At 51.9% G+C, this 24,134-nt stretch overlaps 10 protein-coding genes across 10 annotated transcripts; 6 read left to right on the plus strand and 4 right to left on the minus strand.

The window, feature by feature from the left end:
• Window positions 1-718: 718 nt before the first annotated feature.
• SAICODRAFT_7785 (uncharacterized protein) lies at window positions 719-2,008 on the minus strand (the record flags this gene model as incomplete). Its single annotated transcript, XM_019171083.1, has 2 exons — window positions 719-1,422; window positions 1,480-2,008. The coding sequence occupies 2 exons, from the start codon at window positions 2,006-2,008 to the stop codon at window positions 719-721; spliced, it is 1,233 nt and encodes a 410-aa protein (XP_019023865.1).
• A 254-nt stretch (window positions 2,009-2,262) lies between these two features.
• On the plus strand, window positions 2,263-3,624 carry SAICODRAFT_42069 (DNA/RNA polymerase; the record flags this gene model as incomplete). Its single annotated transcript, XM_019168686.1, has 1 exon — window positions 2,263-3,624. A coding segment is annotated over one exon (1,362 nt), but the record flags the coding sequence as incomplete, so codon positions are not given.
• SAICODRAFT_30554 (uncharacterized protein) lies at window positions 3,600-4,068 on the plus strand. The gene has a single exon (XM_019167709.1). It carries the CDS (start codon window positions 3,673-3,675, stop codon window positions 4,009-4,011), a length of 339 nt encoding a protein of 112 aa, XP_019023867.1. The 5' UTR covers window positions 3,600-3,672; the 3' UTR covers window positions 4,012-4,068.
• Window positions 4,069-4,143: 75 nt separating this feature from the next.
• Window positions 4,144-4,500, minus strand: SAICODRAFT_7787 (uncharacterized protein; the record flags this gene model as incomplete). The annotated part of the gene is made up of 3 exons (XM_019171084.1): window positions 4,144-4,176; window positions 4,231-4,436; window positions 4,491-4,500. 3 exons carry the CDS (start codon window positions 4,498-4,500, stop codon window positions 4,144-4,146), a joined length of 249 nt encoding a protein of 82 aa, XP_019023868.1.
• Window positions 4,501-12,288: 7,788 nt separating this feature from the next.
• SAICODRAFT_30555 (uncharacterized protein) lies at window positions 12,289-15,055 on the plus strand. The gene is made up of 3 exons (XM_019167710.1): window positions 12,289-12,338; window positions 12,430-13,749; window positions 13,817-15,055. The coding sequence occupies exons 1-3, from the start codon at window positions 12,323-12,325 to the stop codon at window positions 14,932-14,934; spliced, it is 2,454 nt and encodes an 817-aa protein (XP_019023869.1). The 5' UTR covers window positions 12,289-12,322; the 3' UTR covers window positions 14,935-15,055.
• Window positions 15,056-15,211: 156 nt separating this feature from the next.
• SAICODRAFT_19549 (alpha/beta-hydrolase) lies at window positions 15,212-17,585 on the plus strand. Its single transcript, XM_019166121.1, has 2 exons — window positions 15,212-15,563; window positions 15,616-17,585. Exons 1-2 carry the CDS (start codon window positions 15,332-15,334, stop codon window positions 17,577-17,579), a joined length of 2,196 nt encoding a protein of 731 aa, XP_019023870.1. The 5' UTR covers window positions 15,212-15,331; the 3' UTR covers window positions 17,580-17,585.
• Window positions 17,586-17,903: 318 nt separating this feature from the next.
• On the plus strand, window positions 17,904-19,681 carry SAICODRAFT_19550 (putative MFS glucose transporter). Its single transcript, XM_019166122.1, has 5 exons — window positions 17,904-18,043; window positions 18,095-18,233; window positions 18,285-18,803; window positions 18,855-19,032; window positions 19,085-19,681. The coding sequence occupies exons 1-5, from the start codon at window positions 17,978-17,980 to the stop codon at window positions 19,611-19,613; spliced, it is 1,431 nt and encodes a 476-aa protein (XP_019023871.1). The 5' UTR covers window positions 17,904-17,977; the 3' UTR covers window positions 19,614-19,681.
• A 202-nt stretch (window positions 19,682-19,883) lies between these two features.
• On the plus strand, window positions 19,884-21,314 carry SAICODRAFT_35420 (uncharacterized protein; the record flags this gene model as incomplete). Its single annotated transcript, XM_019168422.1, has 5 exons — window positions 19,884-20,067; window positions 20,123-20,186; window positions 20,247-20,495; window positions 20,549-20,794; window positions 20,846-21,314. 5 exons carry the CDS (start codon window positions 19,884-19,886, stop codon window positions 21,312-21,314), a joined length of 1,212 nt encoding a protein of 403 aa, XP_019023872.1.
• A 323-nt stretch (window positions 21,315-21,637) lies between these two features.
• Window positions 21,638-22,456, minus strand: SAICODRAFT_44268 (uncharacterized protein; the record flags this gene model as incomplete). The annotated part of the gene is made up of 1 exon (XM_019168768.1): window positions 21,638-22,456. A coding segment is annotated over one exon (819 nt), but the record flags the coding sequence as incomplete, so codon positions are not given.
• A 754-nt stretch (window positions 22,457-23,210) lies between these two features.
• On the minus strand, window positions 23,211-24,134 carry SAICODRAFT_30557 (putative glutathione peroxidase). The gene is made up of 4 exons (XM_019167711.1): window positions 23,856-24,134; window positions 23,678-23,796; window positions 23,484-23,626; window positions 23,211-23,432 (listed from the first exon to the last, which is right to left on the minus strand). The coding sequence occupies exons 1-4, from the start codon at window positions 23,975-23,977 to the stop codon at window positions 23,325-23,327; spliced, it is 492 nt and encodes a 163-aa protein (XP_019023874.1). The 5' UTR covers window positions 23,978-24,134; the 3' UTR covers window positions 23,211-23,324.

A 24,134-nucleotide genomic window follows, 5' to 3' on the forward strand; every position in this document is an offset into this window, starting at 1 on the left:
CCCTTCCCAGGGCCTCGATCTGTGATTGTAATGGACAATGTGCGCTTTCACCATGATCCCAGAATTGCAGAAATCCTCTCGTACCATGGTCGGAAATGCATCTATTTACCGCCGTATTCGCCAGATCTGAACCCCATTGAGGGATGCTTCGGTATAATGAAGCAGTATATGCGCAAACATAGCAAGGATCCGACTGAGATCATTACAAATCCCTACTACTTTACTGGGAAACCGCGAAATCCTCGATTACGCCCGAGATAGCAAGGTCCATGTTCCAGCATGCTGGGATCTCTGCAGAAGTCACACACAGCTTCTTTTAGGTCTTATCTATCGATAGCTTAAGTTTCAGCTCAGAATACAATCTTACCCTTGAGTTCTTGGCCGTTGTTCTTGTGGGGTGCATAACTGCGCCACAGCTGACGCCACACGCTGGAATAAGGGTTGTGAGAGCTGACATCCTAATGGTGGAAAGAGTGCGTTTTGCGCTTTCAGACAAGCCCTTTTCGACTTCGTTGCGACCATTTTTGCGGGGGTTATAAGCTCATGAAAAGCGTGGGATTCCCGTATGCAGGAGTTTAAGGCCGCATTAGCTTGCATGGTCATGCATACGGAGAACTTCGAGGCTGTTGATTGAAGAGAAAACGAATAACTCTATGAATTTACATCTCCCAGAGCTGAGAGTGGTACCATCTTGATCACCGAGGTCGACTCTATCATCCTACTCGCTGCTGGGCTTCCACTTCCTGCGGTAGTGCAGCAAGCGGTCGTAGTTCCCTCGAGTGATTCCCATGGATTGTGCGCCTTCCCATGACAGATGTTTGAGCATTTTGACGTCATAGTCAGCTTCAGTGAGCCTATTAAAGTGTTCCTCAACACAGAAGGCGTGCGCTTCAGACTTCTCCTTGACGTATTCCAAGAAATCCCTGAGCAACGACCCTTCAGCATCCTCCTCGATTGGTGGACTTGAACGGGGGTCTGCTGGAGACGGCTGACGCTGAACAGTGTGCTGCATCATAGGCGCCATCGGCCACATGGGTGGGAGCATTGGGTAAGGGTAAGGGAGCCCAGGAGATTGGGGCATGAAGGTAAACGGCGAAGGGCTGGAGTTATTTGTGCGGGGCGTTTCCGCGCCGGGATTGTCCGCATTGAAGTATTTGTCGAAGCGCGAACCTCTGGGAGGGTTGTGGAGGGTTGCAATGGGTGTCTCTCCTACCATACCCGCTGCCCAAGCCGCAATGTCCTCCTCCATCAATCTCATATGCTTCCCATTGCGCACAAAGCACTGCCGATCGCACTGAAGGCAAAAGTACGTGTCTTTTAACCTCATAATCATCTCTCGATGAGTTGCGGTATCCGTGGGGAGCTGGGCTACCATTTGCGCATTGACGGTTCTGCGGCCCTGCTGCGAAGAGGGAGGTGCACCTATCAGACACGTTAAATTACGCGTTTCCTCGACATAGGATGATAAAACAAACTTACTTGAGTCATTTGACGCGCCTTTCTGCGTCCCTATCAGGAACAATTCAACATACTTGCGGGCACCGCGAATTAACCCACAGCGAGATTGAAGCTGATTCCAGTCGAATTCTGTGGCGAGATTCACCTCCCCCTCCTTCGAACGGGTTGGCCCAAGCTTCATATCATAGGTCCAGGTGAATAATATGGCGTCATCTTCACTGAGACGCAAAGCTTGGAACCCTAACTCCCTCAACTGAACTCGAGCCATATCCCAGACCTGGGCGATCTCGAAATCAATAACCGACGCCGGATTCAACTTCCCCTGGGTTCTTACAGCAACCTTGGTCTGCGGGATTGGCGATAGGTCGACTGGTGGAGCTGCTGGTGGAGGAGAGAGGTCCTCTTGGACGGTACGAGACCTTCGAGGCAGGGGTAGCTCAGGCTCAGGGGCATCCTCGGGAGCCGGACGACGGGATGGGATTGAAGGGGAGGGTGAAAAACGCGTGTGCTCACCCCTCCCGCTACGCCTGGGCCTCTGGATAGATGACATTGTGGATGAAACGGTCATTTTTTTGCGATTTGGAATACAGGGCGTGCGCAGGGGCGCATGCACAAACTATAGTGCAACTGAGAGTATGTTGCCCCTGTAACGTCGAACAGTCCACATGCACAATCACGTGAAAGCTCACCACCAAAAGAAATGGATGAAATGGACAGCCCACGAGATCCTTCCTCGCGCTTCACATGGAGGTCCCTCCCATTCTCCCCCTCTCCCTTCACACAACGCTGACAGATCACGACAACAGAGACTTAAAAGCCCTCCGCGACCACGCCCAAAACTCTCCCCTCCGCGTAATAGCCCACATCGACCTCGACGCCTTCTACGCCCAAGTCGAAATGGTCCGTCTCCTCCAGCCCCCACACCTGCCCCTCGCCGTCCAACAATGGCAAGGCCTCATCGCAATCAACTACCCCGCCCGCGCATACGGTATTCAACGACACATCACCGTCAAGGAAGCCTTGGAGAAGTGTCCAGAGTTGAAGCTGGTACATGTACAGACTTGGAGAGAGGGTGATACGGAGCCGGGGGATTGGGAGGCGCCGGAGGTAGGCACGCATAAGGTTAGTTTGGATCGGTATCGGAGGGAGAGTGCGAAGATCTTGGGCATATTTCGGGAGCGATGTGATAGGGTGGAGAAGGCCTCTATCGACGAATCATACCTCGATTTGTCAACCCTTGTTTATGAAGCTTTGTTGGAGCAGTACCCGCAACTCCGACACCCACCACAAGATCTGAACACGCCATTACCACCCGCGCCGCCCACCATCTTCGACGAAGAAAACCACGGAAAGATAATTGACATCAATAATTCCCAAGTGGAAGAAGAATTACCCTCAGACTGGTCCGACCTCTCACTCTCCCTCGCCGCGCTCCACATCACCTCCATCCGCAACCAGATCCGAACACAACTAGGCTACGACACAAGCGCCGGCATCGCCCGGAACAAAATGCTCGCCAAGTTGTGTTCGTCGACGTATAAACCGAATATGCAGGCTGTGCTTAGAGAAGGCGTGGAGGGGTCGTTTTTGGGGGGCTTTCGGTTCACGAAGATTAAGAATTTGGGCGGCAAGTTGGGTGCGAAACTCGTCGAAATCTACAAAACTGAACAAGTGTCCGACTTACTCAAGGTACCTATCGACGATCTAAGAGCGAAATTGGGACCAGAGACAGGCGCATGGTTATGGCAAATCATTCGCGGTATCGATAACAGCGAAGTCAACATTCGCACCGACACAAAATCAATGCTCTCCGCAAAGAATTTTCGACCATGTATTAACACAACCGTGTCCGCGCACCGGTGGTTACGCGTACTTGCAGAAGATTTGTCTTCACGACTCCTCGAGGACCCTGCACACCGTCGTCCTAAAACACTTACGCTTCAACATAAATCCGGTGGCGGAGTGTCCAAGTCTAAGTCGATGCCTGTGTCGAAGGGGGGTGAGTTGACCGGGGAGATGATTTGGGGCATGGCGGTGGGGTTGTTGAGGGGGGTGGAGGGCGAGGGTCGGTGTTTTCCTTGTGCGCTTTTGGCGGTGGGGTTGAGTGGGTTTGAGGGGAGGGAGGAGGGGGTGCAGGGGATTGCGGGGTTCTTGGTGAAGGCGCAAAACAACGTTCCCCGAATACAAGATGACCAGGAGAGAGAGGGGAGGAAGATGGAGGAGGGACAGGTGGAAGGAAGGAGTCTTGGAGGTTTCTTTAAGCGGAGATCCACCGCAGACGAGGAACCAACGCCGGTACAAGATGCTGCACCCACTACAGACGGTCCAGAACTCGAAGAGTTCGGCGAGAAATGCGAGAGGTGTGGACAGTTCTTCGTCGACAAGCAGGAACATGACGATTACCATTTCGCAATGGACATGGTCGCGGAAGAACGGCAGCAAGCGAGGACGCAACATGAACAGTCAGTGGGACACAGAGAAAAGGATAGGGAACCTGCGAAGAAGAAGGTGAAGGTTGAAAAAGGGCAGACCAGGTTGTCATTTTTCAAGTAAGCACGCATGGGTATTGGAAAGGGTTTGGTAAACGGCGTTTTTGAATTGTCTAGGGGTATATCACGTTTTGCATAATCGCATCGGGCACACAAGTCCATATCTTACACCTTCACAGCAGTTTCAGACACTCGCTTACTCCTCATCAGCGTCCAAGTTCTTCGGAAGCTACACAGCACTCGTCAGTCTCACACCCCAATCGATGTAACGCAGTCGACTGACCGGCGCATTTAATCTAAACCTCTTTCGTGGATCAAGCATCCCCCTTCTGCAGTCATAGTACTGCTGTCTGAGTAAGAAGCACTTTGAGGGTACTTGGTCGTGTAGATCTGGGTTTCTGAGGCAGTCTTTCACGGAGTTCCCGCCCGCCATGACGCAGTCGGAGACGAGGACGCATTGTGCGAGTTGTTCGCGGATATCTTTGCAGGCTGGCAGATTATCAGTCAGTTGGGCAAAGCATAGGAGATGAAATCCGTGCTTACATGATCCCATATCTGGTGTTTTGACGGCCTTATTCGAGAATGAATGTATGGATCTACGTTACACGGACTCTGCATGATGAGCCGAACCGGGTAAAGCGCCATACAGTGCATAAAGTTTAAAGCTCAATTAAAGAATTAACCCCATGGTATAAGCGATAGGAAGCGAAAAAGGCAACCCCATTGACCAATCTCTTGCCCAACGTCCCAGCAAACATACCCAACGCCCCTTGTTATAGTTCTAATCTCGTTCCTCATTGCGTGTTCGCGTCCTCCACAAGCGTCCTCAAAGTAGGGCTCCTACCCAACAATGTAACGGCTCTGCGAGGGCTCAATCCAGTTCCACTCTCCTGGCGAGACTTGTAACGCTCGAGTTCCCTCTCCAAGCGCAAACACCTCTCGTGCTGCTCGCGTGCCTCACGTTCAGCTCTGGCTGCCCTCAGCTGAGCGTTGTTCTCGCTGGTGTGCAAGTCCTGTATATCATTCGTAAGGTACTGGATGCGCTTCTCCTGTTGAGAAACTTCCGACTCAATCTGCGACTTGGCCTTGTCACTGCGGCTGAGCTGAAACTGTAAGTCGCGGATAGTGCGGTCGGTATTACGCACAGTCTTGGCGTGCTCATTCCGGTACTTCTCATGCTCTTGGAGTTGTTTTTCCAATTCCTGAACACGGGATTGCAGGGAGCGTGCATCGCCCGAACCGGAAGTCGAAGGTCGGGTTTCATAATCGACAAGGCGAAGCTGAAGCTCCTTGACAGTCTTGTCAAGGGACGCGAGATCCTTATGAAGTTGAACGTTCGCTTCACGCTCAGACTCCTTATCCTTGAAAGCCTGTGCAGCCAACGCCTCAGCCTTGCGCATCCGATCAACGGCAGTGGATGCCATGTCCTTCTGCTCAGAGATATCGGCACGGAGTTCAATAAGCTCCTTATCGCGCAAGGCTGCATCACGAGCAGAAGAATTGCCTTCAGCCAACGAATCGAGACGGGTGGTTGCGTCATGAAGACGATGCTCCAAGTTCCTCTTCTCCTTCTGAAGTTCGAAGCGCTCGGACTCAGCCTCGTCAAGGGTGGAACGCAGATTTCTGATTTCAGACAACAAATTGATAACATTGCCTTGGACCTCGCGGTGAGCAGCAGCCGTGTCTTCCAAGGATTTGGTAAGTTCCGCGACTTTAGTCTCAACACGTGTCTTCTCGTGAGCCCAGGAGTTTCTGTTGATGACATCCTCGTCCCACCTGGATTGGATCTCATCCGCATGGGTACGCAGCTCTCTGTTCTCGGCTCTAAGCGCGACGATACGACTGCGTTCAGATTCCAACTCTTCAGCAAGCGTAGATAGTTCACGCTGGTACTTCTTCTTCGTCTGCTCTGCTTGACGATCCCTGTCCTCGACCTCTTGAGCATGAACACGACGATGGTCCTCAATCTCCTGCTCCAACCGCTGGCGAACAAGCTGAACATCGAAGGATTCGGCAGCGCCGTCCTCGATTCTCGCTTCGAGCTCGCGCACTTGCTTCTGCAGATCCACAACCGCATCTTCAGCCAGTTTCCTCTCAGCTTGGACAGTGTTAAGAGCCTCTTCAGCATTGTGCCATTGTTCCTTGGCGAAAGCCTCGGACTTGATCGCCTTCCTCACCGTAGAATCAGCCTCCTCGAGTCGGCCGAAGAAATCATCTGCGCGTTTCTTGTGCCTATCCAGGTCAGCCGATAGCTCGGAGTTGCGAGACTCCTCGTTTTCCAAGCGAAGGGCGAGCTCGTTGAGTTCACGAAGAACGGCTTGACGGTCGACAGCGTCGTGCTGGGAGACTTCTTTTTGCTCAGATCTGACATTGGCAAGGCTGGTTTGAAGACCATCACGGGCCGCTTGCAATGCCCTCACCTCATCTTGAGCACGCTTCAATTCTGCGGCAGTTTTCTTCTGAGCTGCAGCAAAAGCTTCGCGTGACTTGGCGAGAGCTGTGAAGGTTTCCTGGAGCTCTTCCACTGACTTATTATGAAGGTCGCGGAAATTCAGGGCAGACGAGTCCTTGTCTTCAGACGCACTCGACTTCGCGCTTTCATCAAGAATCTCGTGTAAGCGTGCATTCTCCAGCTCAAGGCGACGGATGGCAGAAACAACAATGGCACCATCGCCTTCCTTCGGCAAAGTTGCCAGGTGCTTTTTCAATTCGCGCTTTTGCACATCAGACAAATCCAAACGAGCTTCCAATGACTCAATGTCACCTTCGAGATCTTGTAGACGACGGTTGAATCTCAAAGCTGCGTCCTCATACGCCTGTCTGGACCGTTCCGAGGAGTCTTGGAGAGCGTCGAACTCGACCCGCATTTGACCCCGGGAGTCGCCATCTCTGGAGGAAGGCCCCTTTGCAGTTCTATCGATTGCGTGTCCTGGGTAGGAAACCATCGGCTTCGCGGGCGATTTCTTATTTGAACGGCCACTGGCATTGGCAAGCTCACTCAGCAAGGCCTGACGTGACGCCGAATATTGCTTGTCCTGGTTTCGCAACTCATCGCTAAAGCGCTTGCGATTGTCTGCCAGTTGCTGGGCGGCGGTCAGGCGACGCTGCTCGGCATGCTGCACAGCGGCCTGGGCTTCCTCCAACTTGCGAGTCATTTCTGCAACCTTTGTACTGGTACTCTTCGTTCTTGTCGTCGATGCACTCTCTTGTGACCCTGGAAGACTCTGGCGTATCTCCAGGAGGTCATTCGTCTTATCATTCAGGTCCGCCTTGGCAAGATCAAGCGCAGCCTGAAGTTCTTGGATGTTTGCCAGGGACAGTTCTCGGTGTTGTCTTTGCTCCTCGATGATTGCATTCATCTCGGCCACCTGCTTCTCGAGTGTACTGACCTTCTTCTCGCCCTCCCTGGCGGTCTGGCGTTCCCTATTCAGCTGAACGGTAAGATCTTCGATCTCGAGAGTAACGTTCTGTCTCTGCTGATCCAACTTGCGCATGGTTTCTGACAGATCAGCATTCTTTTGCTGCAAACGCTTCATCTCGGTATCGACCGAAGCCTTTTGTTGCTTAAAGCTTGCAATGACGTCGGCATTTTCACGAGAAGCAGCCTTTGCAGCCTCTGATGCTTTAGCTGACAGCTCCTTCTCTGAGTTCCGTCTAGCGTTTTGCTCGGCAGCAAGGCGCTCCTTGAGAACCGTAACCTCATCATTTGCACGCTTCTTGATGAGGTCATTGTTGCTCGCATCTTCCTGGTACATCTCAACTTCTGCTCGCAATGCGTTGATCTCGGAGGTCAAGGTAGAGTGCTCGTCCAAAAGATCATCGAGCTTAGCTTGCAAGGCATTCTTCTGACCAGTGGCCTCCGAGACGAGGCGCTGATGCTTCATCTGCGAAGCCTCAAGAGCACTCCTTGAGCGCTCGACTTCGGTCAGACGCGCCTGAACTTGTTTAAGCTCTTCGAGGACAACAGCACGCTTCTTGTCAGCTTGACCTTGCAAAGTTCTCATTTCAGAAAGCGCAACCCTTTCGGCCTTCAGCTGCTCCTGGACAGCATTCTTATCCGCAAGTGCAGCTTGGTAGCGGCCTTCCAACTCCTTGAGTTCGATCGCATGTTTGGTAAGCAACTCTGCCTTCGCATTCCTCTCATCGGTAAGCTCATCGTGCAGAGAAGCCAAATGTGCCTTCAACTCAGCCAATTCCGTGTCAATGAGCTTGCTCTTCTCAGAGAGCTCAGCCTCGGTACTATTCTTCGCCTCGAGCTGAACCTTAGCTCGAGTCGCTTCCTCCTCCAACTTGGCTTTCAGAAAGTTGTGGTTCTTCACCTCACCGCGGAGCTTCTCAAGTGCAGCGGTCATGTCAGCGATCTGTGCCTTCATAGCATCACGGTCTCTTGAACTAGACCCGGTCTCCGCCTTCGACTTCTGAAGATCCTGGCGCATGACAGCCAGATCGGCTTCCTTTTGGCGGACAATGGACTCATAACCGGTTGCAGTAGCGGAAAGGTTAGCCAACTGCTCTTGAATCTCCTTGTTCTCCGACTCTAGATTCCTGGCCTTTTGTGCAGCGGCGGAGTGTTTGCCGGTCAAATCAGATACGCGAGCTTGCAGATCGGATAAAGACTGCTCATAGCGAGACTTGGCATCATCCGCCTCCCTTTCTTTGCGTTTGAGAAGACTCTGAAGGTACGTGATCTCGCTCTGGATCTTGGCGGATTCGCTGTTCTGCTTCTCCTCAACGGACTGCAGCTCGGCAATCGAGGTCTCGAGCTTTTGAACTTTCTCGATCAATTCGCTCTTCTCGCTCTCCAACTTCATGATCAGTGCCCTCGCCTCGTCCCAGCGAGCCTTGTAGCTCTCCAACTTGTTCTCGATCTCCTTCTTCTGGTTCATGAGGTTCTCGATCTGCTCTTCCATGACCTCGCCATCTCGCTGCTCCTCGGCCAACTGCTCTTCAAGGTCAGACAAACGATCCTGTGCGCGCTTGTACAACTCCTCCTTATCAAGCATCAACGCACGTTCTTTTTGCAACAACTCCTCAATGCGCTTCCTCTCGGCCTCTGCAGAACGGCGCTGCTCTTCAAGAACACGCCTTTGATTCTCCTCCTCGCGTACCCGGCTCTCCAACTCAGCCAAAGCTGCTTCCTTCTTCTTCAAAGCCTCATCTGTACGTGTAGCATTCAGTAGTGGCTTCATCTTCATGTGCAGTTGCCACCATGGAGATTGCTGAAGCTCCAAGTAGATCATCATGTTCCTCTGAATGAGCTTAGTAGCATCCTGGCGATACAGTCTCTTTCTCGTCATACGGCGAACCATATAACCCCGACTTGTGGCTTGGAATCGAGACATGATATCGTGAAGCAGCGCATCACGCAACTCCTCAAGCTGAGCCAAGACACCTGCGCGGAAGAACACTTTGGTCAAACCAATCCTGAAAGAAGCCTCATCGATGTCCAACTTTTCAAGCATCAATTGCGCGGCCTTTCTCCCGTCAATGAAGCCTTTCGGTAATCCAGGAGTCAGAACCTCGTAACGCTGCCTAAACTCCGCAAACGGCAAACGGTTCGGGAAACCGGTTCGTGCAATACGGATACCCTCAAGAACACCATTACACCTCAATTGATCCAAGACCAACGGACCACTGAAAACTCGGGGCTTCTTCTCGTGATTCGGCACGATACAACGCACGAAGTGCGGTTGAGTTGAGTTAAGTTGGTTCATGAGCGTAGTCAACTGCTCCTTATGTCTCTGAGCGACAGTCCTGAAAATACCCTTCTTCACGCGACTAGAACGCTCAGTCTTGGTGTCGACGGCATAGTCATGGAAAAGGTATGCGACATGCTTCTCGTGCGAAGCGGCAAGCAACTGAGTGATGTTCTCATTGAGCGGATCCTTGTTCTTTTCCAGCCATCCATCGGTGCGGTACTCGACATCGGCAGCATAGTGAGTTAAAGTAAACCCTTGCTCGTGCTGAAAACGGCCAGGAGTATACTTTGAAGATCCCTTCCACATCTCATTCAACTGGTCTGTGAACGTACGATCTGTGGCCTTGGGCATAACACACTGCTCGTCGAGCAAGCTCAGGATACCAATCGGATTCGCCTTCTCGATGAGGTCGATCGTGGGCTGCAAGTCGTGACCAAAATCAATGAACTTCCATTCAATGTCTTCACGAGCGTACTCCTCCTGTTCGAGAACGAACATATGATGGTTGAAGAATTGCTGAAGCTTCTCATTGGTGTAGTTGATACACAACTGCTCGAAGCTATTGACCTCGAAGATTTCGAAACCGGCGATATCAAGAACACCAATGAATGCGCTGTTATCGGCCGGTGACTGTGTCATCTGGTTGATCGTTTCGACCAAGTCTCCGAAAGCGCGTTCGTACATGGCCTTGGCGAGTGCGTCGAGTGAGAAACGGACTTGACTGGCACTTCGTGCTTGGACGACCCATTCACGGCCAGCCTTGACTCTGGGAGTCAATAAACCCTTGGTGAACTCCTTCACTGGTACGCCGAGAATGTGGCACAGCTTCTCAACCTGGGCCAGATTAGGGAGCCTAGCTTGATCGGAGCGGTCGGATGCCACCTCGACATTGCCAATGTGAAGGATAGCAGCGATGATCTTCATTACATCGAGTTGCTTATCTTCGCTGAACCCCATGATCGTAAAGGCTTCGCGTAGAGCGGTGAACTCCTGAGAGTCGTCCACTCCCGCAATCGACTCATTAGAGTGCTTCAAGTAAGCATAATCATCGATACTCCCATCCAACAACAAAGTTTGCTTCAACTCAGAACTTGCACCCCTGAGCAACTGATAGAAGATGTGGTAGTTCCTCTCCGCACTCGTCTGATGCACGACACGGGATTTCTCGAGAAGATACCACTCGATGTTGGCTCCAGAGATCTGTCCGTCACTGCTGAATTCGATTTTGATGAACTTACCGAAACGAGAGGAGTTGTTGTTTCGAACAGTTTGTGCGTTACCGAAGGCTTCTAAGATGGGGTTTGCTTGCAGGATTTGCTGCTCCAGCCTCCTCGGTGTGCCCTGCCCGCCGTCACTGGATGCGATAGATGCCAAGTACTGGATGACCTTCTTGGTGTTCTCAGTCTTACCGGCACCCGATTCACCGGTGACGAGGATGGACTGGTTTTCGTGAATTTGCATCATGTCGTGGTAAGCGATATCTGAAGTCGCGAAGATGTGAGGTCTGGTGTCTCCACGACGCTTATTGCGATAGAGCTGGACATGCTTTTGGTCGTAAATTGGTATGGAGTGGTAAGGATTGACGGCTACCAAGAAAAGGCCGGAATAGGTCTGCATTCATTAGCATTCATCTCTGACGTGAAGGAAAGTGTGAGAACTTACATAGATCAAATCATTTTGATACCTCGTTTGCAGGTTATTAATAACAGATGCTTCGTTGAGATGCGTCAAGTCTGCCATATCATCCGCCTGGTCGAACTTTGGCGGGTTGACCTTCTCCACATCCTGAACGTTCACCTTGCGATCCGTGTCATCCAGGCACTTGACGTGCAGCTCACCGCCTTCCTCCTCAACAACCCAACCCTTGACAAAGGCCTTCGCCTCATCCTTGACCCAAACCCATTTCTTGCCGCTCAGGTCTATTGCGGCAGCGTCGATGCCGTTGTCTTCGCTGCCCTGCTTGATGAAGAGAGGCTTGAATGTCTGTGTTTTCGTGGGAGACGTAGGAGCACGGAACCTGTCCTTACGAGGACTAGAGACTGAAGTGAGCTTCGGCAGCATGTTGAGCCTGGGCTATATGCTGATGCCCCGACAGGCGATGTTGGTCGTGAATTCGGTCAAAGCTTAGCGGTAAACAGCAGTGAACGCAAAAGGATGGAGCTCCTCTGGCGATGGACGAACAGTATGCGGATGGAGCCCCGTCGTAGAAGGCTTGTGGTCCTTGATAAAGGGGGTGGAGCTGTCGACGAGTGGTTGGACCTCCTGTAAGTTGAATGCTGCTTCTACCAGAGGCCCGTGTACGGCATATTCAGGGGTATGTAAACACAGCCTGCATCAGGTTGCATCGAGCCTGCATTCCCTAGCAACGAGTGCGGGCAACCAAGAATCAGTACACCGTTTGAACCAAGACCTCCTTCTTGTGATTTTGTTGTTGAAGTTTGTGAGTTCGGAACAGTCCATCGACTTGTACAGTCCGTTACCGCAGGCAGCATCCCACGACCACGGCAGTCAGTTCACCTGTGACACTTACTGCCCCACATTGCCCAACCGCTACGGATCCATCCGAAGTTTGCTTATTAGCGACCTACCTCTTTTCTGTGTTTGCTTCTTGTTGAGAGAGTGAGAGTTTCTTTTTGGAAAGATCCCGATAGACTTTTTGGTTGATTGACGTTCACCATGGCCAACGCTGACGGTGAGTTCGAACTGCAACACGGGTGTATGCGGCTACCGCAACTCTCTGTCTTCTCCCATTCCTCAGTGGACAAACTGATCTTCTTCTGTAGCCGGCGCTGGCCTCCCCAATACCCTCCTTGAGCATTCACGTACAAGTAATCGCAACACACCGCCATCAAGACCACGAACAGCAGTGGCGGACATCCTTGCAGGGAAAACCTTTTCCGCATTCCAGAAGATTAAGAAGGAGCCAGTGAGTCCGAAGGGTCTCCGCAGGCCGGAATATGCTCCAACCAGTCAACCTGATGTGATGCCTCCACCGTTGGCCCTTCCTCTGGCCTCTCCTCCACCTCCAGTAGCTGCTACACCCCCGAAGATTGTTGCAGACGAGACTGCACGGTTGGCGCAGCTCAAGCTTGCTAAAGGTGCAGTGCGTGATTTGGTTAAGTGGGGTATCTCGTTCGAGCAAATCTGTGCCCAAGGTATCCGTGCAGATATTGTAACAGAGATATTTAAGGAGTTGGGCATTCCCACCGGCAAGACACTGGCGCCAGAAGTGACATCATTATCAACCAGTGATCTGTTGCAGATCGATGAACCAAGCATGACTTCTTCGACCAACACTGCTTCGAATTCACCAGTACCAGCAAAAGGATCTCCGGCGACCCCGGCCTCGCCAGTAGACGTGCAACGTAGACGGAAGAGGCCAGTTGCAGCTGATTTTGATTCGCCTGTTGTTCCCGAAGCGCAACGCCGTTGCTTTGGTGCGGAACGGCACCCGCCCGTGCTGATTGATTTCTCTGACGACGAAGATCATGTATCGCAGTCAAGGACCGCAACGCTTCAAGCGGCAAAGAGTACCCTGGCGACAGTACAGAGTGACCAAGGCAATGGCAACGCTGCGTCTGATGAGCTGAGACGGAAGGAAGAGGAGATCAAGAAAATGATGGAGCAGATCGCGCGTATGGAGGCGAACAAGAAGAAGACGGCTTCTACGACCTTGCCAGAGAGTGAAGCAAACGCTTTGAGGGTCATCAGGGACGCAACCAAGGACATCGACCAAGAACGCTTGCAGAGGCTCGAAGCCGAGGTGGAAGCTGGAGTTAAAAGGCGTGACGAAATGGCTGTCAAACGTGAAGGCCTGAAGACCGACGTCGACCGTCTGGCAACGACCTGTTCCGCGAACGAAGAGCGTCTGAAAGATGTCACCTCCCGCCTCGACGAAGCACGCCGGCTCGTGCTCAAAATGGACGATGAACGCATCGTGCTCCAAAAAACCCTCGACGAACAACGCGCTGCCCTAACCACATTCCAGAAGACCTTCGACGAATACGCATCAACCCATGAAGCCGTCGAGAATGACTTGATCACTAAACGAGAGGAAATTCAAAAGTTGAGAGAAAAGTTGCCAAGACGTGAAGTTGAAGATGGTGCGTAATCCGTTGGTTCGAGAAATTTTGGAAAGGATTATCTCAACGTGAAATACATTCTATTTAGTAAACCTCTCGCGCCTTTCTCTTCCTCCCCCTCCTACAGAGGACGTCCTGAGTCCACGTACAACAATGGCGAGGTTAGTGAGGCGACCGAGCCTTACTAACCCTTCCCCTTCTCTTACGCATGTAAGAGTGATCAAGCCACCCGAATCACCTACTGAGTCAGTTGCGACGAACGTCACAGATACGAGTGTGATCTCCGCCTACGTACCTCCGCCAGCCCTCCCACAGAAACCCAAAGGACCTCCGGCAAGGCCTGCGGGGTTGATCCAGTCATACGTCCCGCCGGTTCCTCTGGCTGGGAAGAATGGTCAGAAGCAACAGCAACCGAAGCGGAAAGGTCCCGTGATGGTTTTTCGCGAAGAAGTCATGGAGTCGACAAAAGAAGACAGCGTTGTGGATGAGGCGGAAGAGATGAGTGTGATTTCGTCGGATGAGTCTGGTGAGATACAGGAGTCCAATGAGTCTGTTGAAGTTGAGGAATCTGAGGAGGATGAGGATGATGAGTCTGAAGATAGCTCGGAAGAGGAGTTTTCGGAGTCTGAGGATGAGAGTGACGGTTCTTCTAGCGAAAGTGAAGAGCTGAAATTGATTGATGGAGCGGAAACGGCGACGGACGGCATGCAGGATGTCGTTATGACTACAAATCCTGCTCCGGTTGCTGAGCCTGAGAGACCTGGGACGCCGAAGCCCAAGTTTACCCCATATCAGAGCGCACTACGTTCCTTCCGTTCATACAGGTTTCATCCGTTGTATGCGTCGAACACCGAGCAGCAGTATCGCTCGGCCACCTACAGTCACAAGATCGATCCAAAGATCAGAATGTGCTTATACGAAACTTCTGGCGGCACGTGTAACGACGACACCTGCGAATCCCAACACTTCCGCGATACCAACATGGACGACAACGAAATCCTCGCAGACCTGATCAAGGTAGTCGAAGGCGAAACCGAAGAAGAGCGCAAAGCTTACAAAACAGGACTACACAAGGCTGTGATGAAGATTGGGAAGAAGACAGATAAGAGTGCCGGGGTTAATGAGATTGCGGAGACGATTGCGGAGTATCGCAAGAAGTGGTTTGAGAAGAAGAAACAGCAGGGGCGGGTTTTGGCGTTGTCGTGAGCGCGGGCTTTCGTGATGTCCGTTTGACTCTGGCAAGCTGCAAATGACGCCGTATCCTTAATTTTAGCTTTAGTGTATCAATACCATGATAGCATCGTTCGCATGCGGCATTCCTAGGCAGAATCTCGACTCCATGAACCGGGTTGGCATTCCCAATTTAAGGTTTTGGTCTTGATTGAGGCTCATGTGCGTTGACGTGACCCTCAACTGCGCGCATGGTTCTTCTAGATCTGCCAAGTGCCCCCAATTGCAACCCGAGATTACCGTGAACCACCATCAGCCCAGAAACCGCGATAACGGAAGGACCTGTAAGACCTTAGAAGAGCGACATATAAATTGGCGACAGTGTTCCTCTCTATAAAGAGCTTCATCCAGGTCTGCAGTTACCTGAATTGCAATGGCGGTCCCAGTAGTGTCGCGTCTTCGCATCCGCGACTGGCTCGCACTCTTCCTGGGTGTCGTCTTCCTCTGCCTCGAAGGCGCCGTACGCCTAAGTACAGTCTTTTTACCGGCATCCGTACTTGATTGGATTCGGGCCGGTTCAGCTACGTTTTTCCATCGATATGTGTTTAAGCCTGAGCCGCAGAGCTTTACGAAGAAACTTGCTTGTGCGCCGGGGTTTGTTGAGAGTGAGTTGACTTTTAGCCTTTTCGTTGGGAGGTTTGCTAATTGTGTGTGTAGTGTGTGCACTGTTTGGGTATGAAGCTGAGGAACATGTCGTGCCGACTAGGGACGGGTTCATGCTCGGTCTACACCGCTTACCGAGAAAGAAGGAGGAGTCACTCGATGATGTTCCTCCTGGTCGTCAAGCTGATAAGGGACACCGCAAGCCAGTGGTCTACCTCCACCACGGCCTCATGATGAATTCCGAAATCTGGGTTGCTCCAAACGAGGAGCACCGCTCCCTCCCGTTCGCTCTCGTACAGATGGGATACGACGTCTGGCTCGGCAACAACCGCGGCAACAAGTACTCCAAGAAACACACCTCCCTCAATAGCTCCCAAAAAGCATTTTGGGACTTTAGTATTGATGAGTTTGCAATGTTCGACATCCCTGACAGCATCAGGTACATCCTCGACACCACCGGTGCGCCCTCGTTGGCGTACATCGGCTTTTCGCAGGGCACCGCGCAGGCTTTCGCCATGTTGTCGATTAACCCGCAATTGAACGAGAAAGTCAATTTGTTTGTGGGGTTGGCGCCTGCGATGAGTCCTGCGGGTTTGCATAATCCGATTGTGGACGCGTTGATGAAGTCCTCGCCAGGGATTCTGTTTTCGTTCTTCGGGCACAAGAGTTTGTTGCCCTCGACTATGTTCTGGCAGATGTTGATCTACCCTCCCATTTTCGTGAGGATTATTGATGCGTGTACGGGACTTTTGTTTGGGTGGACGAACAACAACTCGTCGTTTGCGCAGAAGGTCGTGTCGTACAACCATCTGTACTCGTTTACTTCGGTTAAGGCACTGGTGCATTGGTTCCAGATTATCCGATCGCAGAAGTTCCAGATGTATGATGATGACAGTTCTTTGTCGCTTTCGTTGACGAGTCAGTTTTATCGCGTGGCGAGGTTTCCGACGAAGAATATTCATACGCCGATTGCTCTGATCTACGGTGGGAGTGACAGTCTTGTCGATATCAATGCGATGCTGAGGGAGTTGCCGAGGCATACGGTTGCTCATGAGATTCCGAAGTATGAGCATCTTGATCTCATTTGGGCGGATGATGTCGATGAGCTCGTATTCCCGCACGTCTTCGACATCCTGAAGAACTTTGCGGAGACGTTGCCGAGTTCGGTGAAAGAGGCTATCGATGAAGTCGGCGTGGAAGAGGCTTTAGCACCTCAGACTCAAATCACTGCCGAGATCCAGGAGAAGACGGAGATGCCGCCGCACTACGAGTTGGAGGAGCCGAATGCGTCCGTAGGTGAGGATCCCAGAAATGTCGAGATGGATAAAGACGAACAGGAAGATAGGGAGGCAGAAATCGACGAGAGCGAAGAGAGGTCGAAGGCGGTGGCCAATTTGGAGGAATCCGCTGACGAATCGGTCAAGAAAGAAGTCGAACAACGTTTTCGTAAAGGAAGGGGGAAGAAACGTCATGAAGGCAAGTCTAGTTCCAGATTGGGAACGCCGGAGGGGACCAAGACTCCTCATACCCCGGAAGGCTTTCCAACGGTTCATACTGGAAAGCCGGTGGAAGTCGATGATAAGGAACCAGCGGAGCCCGAGGCCTCGAAGACGAAGGCCCAGAAACGGGCGGATAAGGTTCTCATCCGCGGAATGGAGCGCCGCTTATCTTCCCGAGAGGCAGTTCCACAAATCAACACCAGCCCTCCGCATAGCCCGAAAGACAAGAACGGTCCCAAGTCACCTAAGGTGGCTGGAGGTGTCGATCGCCCCTGTTCGCCCTCCGCCAGACGCGCAGCAGAGCTTCAAGAATCATCTTTCCCCTCAGCCGCGAAACCATCCCCCAACCGCCGGAGATCTGAAGCCGATACGACCGGCCAGGGCAACTCACCGCGGAGGATGCTGGATGGACGTCCGCATTACGTTTATAGGGGGTCTGGGTTAGAGATTGGGAAGAGTAAGCCGAGTGTTGGGTCGGGGGCTGATAATGGGACAGTTTTTACATCGGAGAAGAAGTAAGACGTGAGGAGCGGAATGAGGGAGAGAGGAGGAGGAAAGAGGAGAGCAGACACGACACATAATTCTGCCAGTCGCTCGTTATGCTATACCTATAGAGGACGTTTGCAGGACATATATCCCATATATCCATTTTGCTTTCTCTTTGACTTATACACAGAAAGTCCCATGTAAAGCCGCCCAGTCAAAACACATTCATATGTTCGCGGATAAATTGGCGAGCTTATTTGGTTTATCGGGAATCGATAAATCGAGATTCTGCACCCCGCAGCCGCCCGGCGATCAGCTGTTGCACGTCATGGCAGTCGTGCGACGCTCCGAGGATTCAACGACTCCAACCTCGTCGTCACGTCTGTTCAACCCCTAAAGACTCTTCAGCATTCGAGCTTCGTACCGTCACAATGTTGTATCTTCTCTTCGTAATAACTGTCATCACCATTGGCACGTTCTTGTTCGGTTACCATATGGTACGAACTCACCTCCGCTCCAGGAAACGGTCACTGACGCAGCAGAAACAGGGGGCGTTGAACGCGCCTCAGGCTGATATATGCTGCCTAACGTCGATTCCTATCGGTGCCAAAGCCTTCTACGATCTGCCTTTGTGTATTCCTATGTCTACGACAGAGTTTGCGGTTGTTACCTCCATCTTCACGATTGGTCGGTGTTCACATCCCCACCCTCTACTATACCTTCTAACGGTTAACATAGGTGGTTTGTTCGGCTCTCTTGCTGCCAGCAAGCCAGCTCAGGAGTATGGACGAAAGGGTGCAATGCTCTGGAGCACAATTGGCGCAATCCTTGGTCCGATCCTTATGGCTTCCGCTTCGTCGATGCCCATGCTGGCTGCTGGACGTTTGGTTGCTGGATTCAGTAGCGGGATGTCGGTTGTCTTAACTCCGTTGTTCATCTCAGAGATCGCGCCGAAGGAGCTTCGTGGGAGTCTTGGATGTCTCACACAGCTGTCTATCGTCTTTGGCACTTTGGTGAGCCAATTGTTGGGGTTGCGGTTGTCGAAGTCTCCCTATTGGAGGATCATCTTGGGTTTGGCAGCCTTTCTGGGCTTGATTCAGCTTGTGTTGCTGTTCTTCGTCATTGAGTCCCCTAATTGGCTCGTTAACCACAAGAACGATGTCAAGCAGGCTAAACATACGCTGCGCAAGCTTCGTGGGCACGACAATATCGAAGCGGAATTGACGGAGATGGGTGTGTCTGCCGGGCAGGTCCTTGGTGAGTCTGTCAGTTTTTGTCAACGGATCTGGAAGCTGACGTGTGCTCCAGACGAAGAAGAACGTGCCCTTTTGGGTAGCGAGAATGACAACGCCAGTCCTAGCTCCACTCAGGAAGCACCCGCATCTACACGCTCTTTCTTGTTTGATCCTAAGTACCATCAGGTTCTAAAGGCCACCTTCATTCTCCTCGTTGGACAGCAGTTCCTGGGTGCGACGGCGATGGTCTTGTATGTGTTATTCCTCTTTATCAACTGTTGTCAACTAACTCGGTTTGTGTAGCTTTTCTACCTCGATCATGGCTTCTAGCTTCCCTTCTCAAGCGGCCTCCATCAGTGTGTACATCGGCATCGTCAACCTCGTCGTGACGGCGATTGCCAGTCAACTCATCGACCGCACCGGCAGAAAGTTCTTGCTCAACCTTTCTGTGACCGGTATGGCTTTGTCGACCGCCGGTCTTTCCGTTTCCCTCTTTTTGCACTGGCCAACTATCTCTGCTGTGTGCTGCGTGGTGTTTATCGCCGCATTCGCTGTCGGAGCTGGACCGATTCCATTCCTCATGGTATCCGAGCTCTCCCCTTCCGAGGTTGCGGGAATCGCTCAAAGTCTTGGGCTGGCTGGGAACTGGTTGGGTGCGTTCCTTGTTGGAACCTTCTTTCCAACGTTCAAGGATCTGTTGGGATCGTGGGTATTCTTGATCTTTACTGCAGCGGCTCTGGCGGGTTTGATAGGTCTCAGGGCGTACGTGCCCGAGACGAAGGATAAGTCTATCGAGGAAGTTTGGGAGACACGACGCGAGCGGATTGAGTGATGTTACCGGTTACCTGAGCCTTGAAACTATATCTGGATACTCCCTAATCACAATTTTCTAATACTGCTACACTCTTGTCCTCCACATCCAGCCGTCCTATGACAAACTTCATGCTTGAAATGGGACCCTACACAAGGTTCCCGCGGAAATCAAAGTGTGGCGCCAGCTGCAATCCACCGCACGAGGGTCCCGCCTAAGCCCTGCACAAGCACCGGCCGTCGTATGCCCAGTTGATCACCCAGGACAACCGAGACAGAAAGCACAACAAACATGTCAGCTACAGCACCGTTGCTGGATCAAGACGAGGATCACAGACCCAGCGATGTTGAGCGATTGGCTCCTCCGCGGCCTCCGTTGCGGCGGTTTCACACTGATCCGGCGAAGAGGGATGTGAATCGGAGCAAGGTGGTGATTGTGAGTGTTGCGCTCGTGTTGGTGCTGGTCACCTTTACTGGTTTGGACATTGAGGATCCAGGAGTGTAACAAGGGCTTATGAGTGTGGTTTGTAGTGCAAACTGAGCTTGCTGCTTATATCCAAGCGGATCTTGGCTGGTCCAAGCCGTTCATGATGATGTACGACTCTACGCCTACATACTCCCGATCCAGGCTCACTAACACAAGGTGATTGTTTAGGTACGTTACGCATTCATCCTGGATACTCCTCTTCCCTCTACAACTCCTCCACGTCCGCCTACGACAACCTTCGGTCCGCTTTCGGGTGCTGTACCGAGCGCACGTCCACTCATTGATCACCACTGCGCAGTCGATCCATGATCGATACGTTGCGTCGACGCAAAGCCTAGCATACAACGCGACGATAGTGACCTTATGGTTGGCTCTATCGCTGAATGTTGCCGCGTCGACGTGGTATGTCGCGGTAAAGTGGGTTGCTCCGTTGCTGCTGTTCCCATGGACCGTGCTAAATAGTGTGACAGTCTTACAACACCAAGCGACCTGAGCGCTATCTATAACGCCTCAGCATTTTTCGCATATGCCTGGAGTGTCATCCTTCTCGGAGAAGCAGTCCGATGGGATAAAGTCGGTGCAGTCATCTTGAGTGTTGTCGGCGTCGTGATCGTCGCGTATGGCGGAGTGCAAGATCATACACCCGGGCACGAGGTTGAGGCGAGTAACAGGCTTATTGGGAATGTTATCATTGCGATTGGGAGTGTAGGATATGGGTGGGCACGTCGAATCACCCCTGTCGAGCCACGGACTGACCGTACGTTTAGGCTATATGAAGTCCTGTATAAGCGAATGGCATGCCCGCCGGCGGATATGGAACCTACGCCCCGTGATTCTATCTACTTTTCGAACGCCGTAGCCGCAAGTATCGGACTGGCGACTCTTCTCACTCTCTGGATTACTCTCCCGTTCTTCCACTACTTGGGAGTAGAGATCTTCGAATGGCCTTCGAAGCAGGTATGGGTGTGTCTTGTGATCTCAATGGTGGCGAACTTTGTGTTCACAGCAGCGTTCTTGACGATGGTCAGTCTGACAAACCCAGTGTTGAGCTCTGTCGCTGCATTACTGTCTATCTTCGTTATCGCACTGACGGATATGGTTATTACGGGAAAGCCACTGACCCGGAATGCTTTGCTCGGTGGCTTCCTGATCATCGTTGCTTTCGGTGTCTTGGCGGCAGCGACATGGCGAGAACTGACGGAGCAAGAGGAAGGGAGTGAGGGTAGCGATGAATAGGACTTTCACCAGGGTATCATTGATATTCAATTTATGACATAGAAGATATTAAAAGTGTTTGCAAAACAGTGTGTAAAAAGACTAAAGTATGCCATGTTTTCGGCCTGCGCTGCTTATACGCGGTCATCTCCGAGCGGGATTCGCTCCTCGCTAACATCGACGGTCTTGTTCACACGGATACCCTCAGCGCCCCAAGTGCTCTCGCGTGCCTCAACGTTGGTGGAGTATTGCCTCTTCTCGTCCATGGGGTAGAGAGAAAATTCGTTACGGTCGTGCTGGGTGCCGTTGGAGGAGAACATGATCTTGGAGTTACCGACAGCGGAGGTAGGCATAACGGAAGGCCTGAGCTTCTCGGCCTCGACGGTGGCCCACATGGAGGACAAGGGAAGAGAGATAACGACGACGGTAGTGGTGAAGGTAGCGAGGGAAGAGAGCGTAACCCAGATATCGGTGATGGTGAGAATCATAGGAATAAAGAGAGTCTGGAGACCCATGATGAAGATAACCTGCATGGGTCCGAACTGCTTCAACCCGAGTCTGCGACGAGTGCGGATGGTGGTGAACAACTTGCTGGAGAAGATAGCGCAGAAGAAACAGATGGAGACCGTGGCGAGGATACGAGAAGCGCGGAAAACCCAGGTGACGTCGGTGATCTCGTTTCCGTCGATTTGACGGACGTTGAAAGCAGCAGCGGAAGCCCAGAAGACGACGACGGTAGCGGAGAGGACACAGGAGACTGGAGTCATGATGTAGTTCAGCGTCTTCTGGGACGAGTACACCACGCGAACCTGCATAATCAGCGAAACCTGAATGAATGCCACCAAGAAGACCTGAACAATCGCAGCAGATTTCGAGACGTTGTATGCAGCTTTCGTAACATGCGAGAAATCGCCCGCAAAGTTAAGCGGAACACTCAGGAAAGGACCAGTCCAGTAACAGATCTGGAGAATGTTGCGGAGACAGTTGACGAAGAGTGATGCCATGTTGACCAAGAACAATGGCGTCCTCCTCTTCTCGGGCTTGGTGACCATCATGAGGACCAGGGCGAGCATCCCACACATGCCGACTTGTGCGGCGAAGATGGCACAGTTGTTTACACGTCCTTGCTCGAAGGAGTCGATGTCGGAGAGAGCGTAGGTGATGACACCATACCCAACCGCAGTGACGTTGAACGGCTGGTTGTAGTAGTCAAAGCTCGCATCATATTCGAAGACACTGTCAGACATGTTTGTTGTTCAAGTTTGATCTCGGACTGTGGACGTTTGATGTTTGAGAGTCGAGACAAGAAGTGAGGAGCGAGGAAGGAGAGCACTCCTTATGTCCTCCAGGTAAACATTGGAAAAGGAAACAAACTCCTCAGCTGAGCGGTCTCCATTCCATTTTGCCCTTCATCTGCCTCATGCTAACAAAGCATGAATATCCAAGACAATATGTCGGGGGCTATTGTTGTCGGCCCCAATCAATTGTTCTGTGAAACTGAACAAATCAACCGTTCCGGGTGGGTATCCGCCCATGTGGGACAGTAAACAAAGGTTCGAGACTCCTTTGGCGAGGTTGTCTCGTGAGTTGCGCAGTAGTTGTCCCTTGCGGGTGTTGGTGGGCGTGCGAGAACAATAGGCACGATGGGGAACAATAGGCACTATGTTCATTTTGACTTTGGCCTAAGACAGCGGTGTGCTGCATCCAGTAGACTTTGCTGGTACGATGTTCAGCCGATTTTCTTTGCTAGATTCCTTTGCTTCACCGTAGGAGGTATCGCATACAATCTGTTGGAGGTGATGGTTGGGGGTCGATTGTTGTGTTCGAATGCGGGAATTGTATGTCTACGTTACATGATGTGGGGTCGCCGTATTAACTCCGAAGGTCCGCGCACTGGGGCCGATCGGAAAAATGCATATGAATTATTTCGTTTATTGTATTTAGAGTGCAAGAACTCCGTTCCAACCTCTCGCAATCCGCAATCCTGTCTAGCTATGCTCCGCTCCCGCGATACAGCCTCATACAAGAAACTTAAAGCAACTTCTCAATATCTTCCGCGATGCTCTCGGGCTTCGACAACGAAGAGTAACGCTCGACAACATTTCCGTCCTTACCAATCAAGAACTTCTCGAAGTTCCAGTAAACATGCTGTTAGCCGACGTTCACGTCTGCAGAGGAAGGGGTACTCATCTTAATCCTAGTCAAACCCATGAAACCAGACTTCTGGTTCTTCAACCACTCGTAGATAGGAGACGATGTAGAGCCGTTAACGTCGACCTTGGCGAGAACGGGGAAGGAAACGCCGTAGTTCAATTGACAGAAGGATTGGATCTCTGCGAGCATTGTCAGCTGACAGGCACGACGGACGACGAAGAAGAACAAACCCTCATCGCTTCCGGGCTCCTGAGCACCGAACTGGTTACAAGGGAATCCAATGATAGCGAAATCCTTGTCCTTGTACTGCTGGTAGATCTTCTCGAGACCTTCATATTGCGGGGTGAACCTGTACGACGTGCGTCAGCGACACTGTCCTGGCTGAATAATACGCCCAATATGTCATACCCGCACTTGCTTGCAACATTCACAACCAACACGACCTTTCCCTTCAAATCAGAGAGAGGGAACTCCTGCTTCTTCTTATCGAGAGGAGCGGGGAGATCGTAGAAAGTCGCGGCGGAAGACATTGTAATTGTACGGTGATTGACAAAGACGGTACGCGTAGGGAGAAGACGGAAAAGTCGTAGGGATGCCAAGGCTGCTTTTATTTTTTTCTTCGGATCTCCTTCAAGTCCCGTTGCCGGGGTCCAGTCCGTCGTGCCGCCTAATCGGGGTCGCGCACGT

This window comes from Saitoella complicata (assembly GCF_001661265.1).
Source record: "Saitoella complicata NRRL Y-17804 unplaced genomic scaffold SAICOscaffold_13, whole genome shotgun sequence".
Classification (NCBI taxonomy): Eukaryota; Fungi; Ascomycota; class Saitoellomycetes; order Saitoellales; family Saitoellaceae; genus Saitoella; species Saitoella complicata.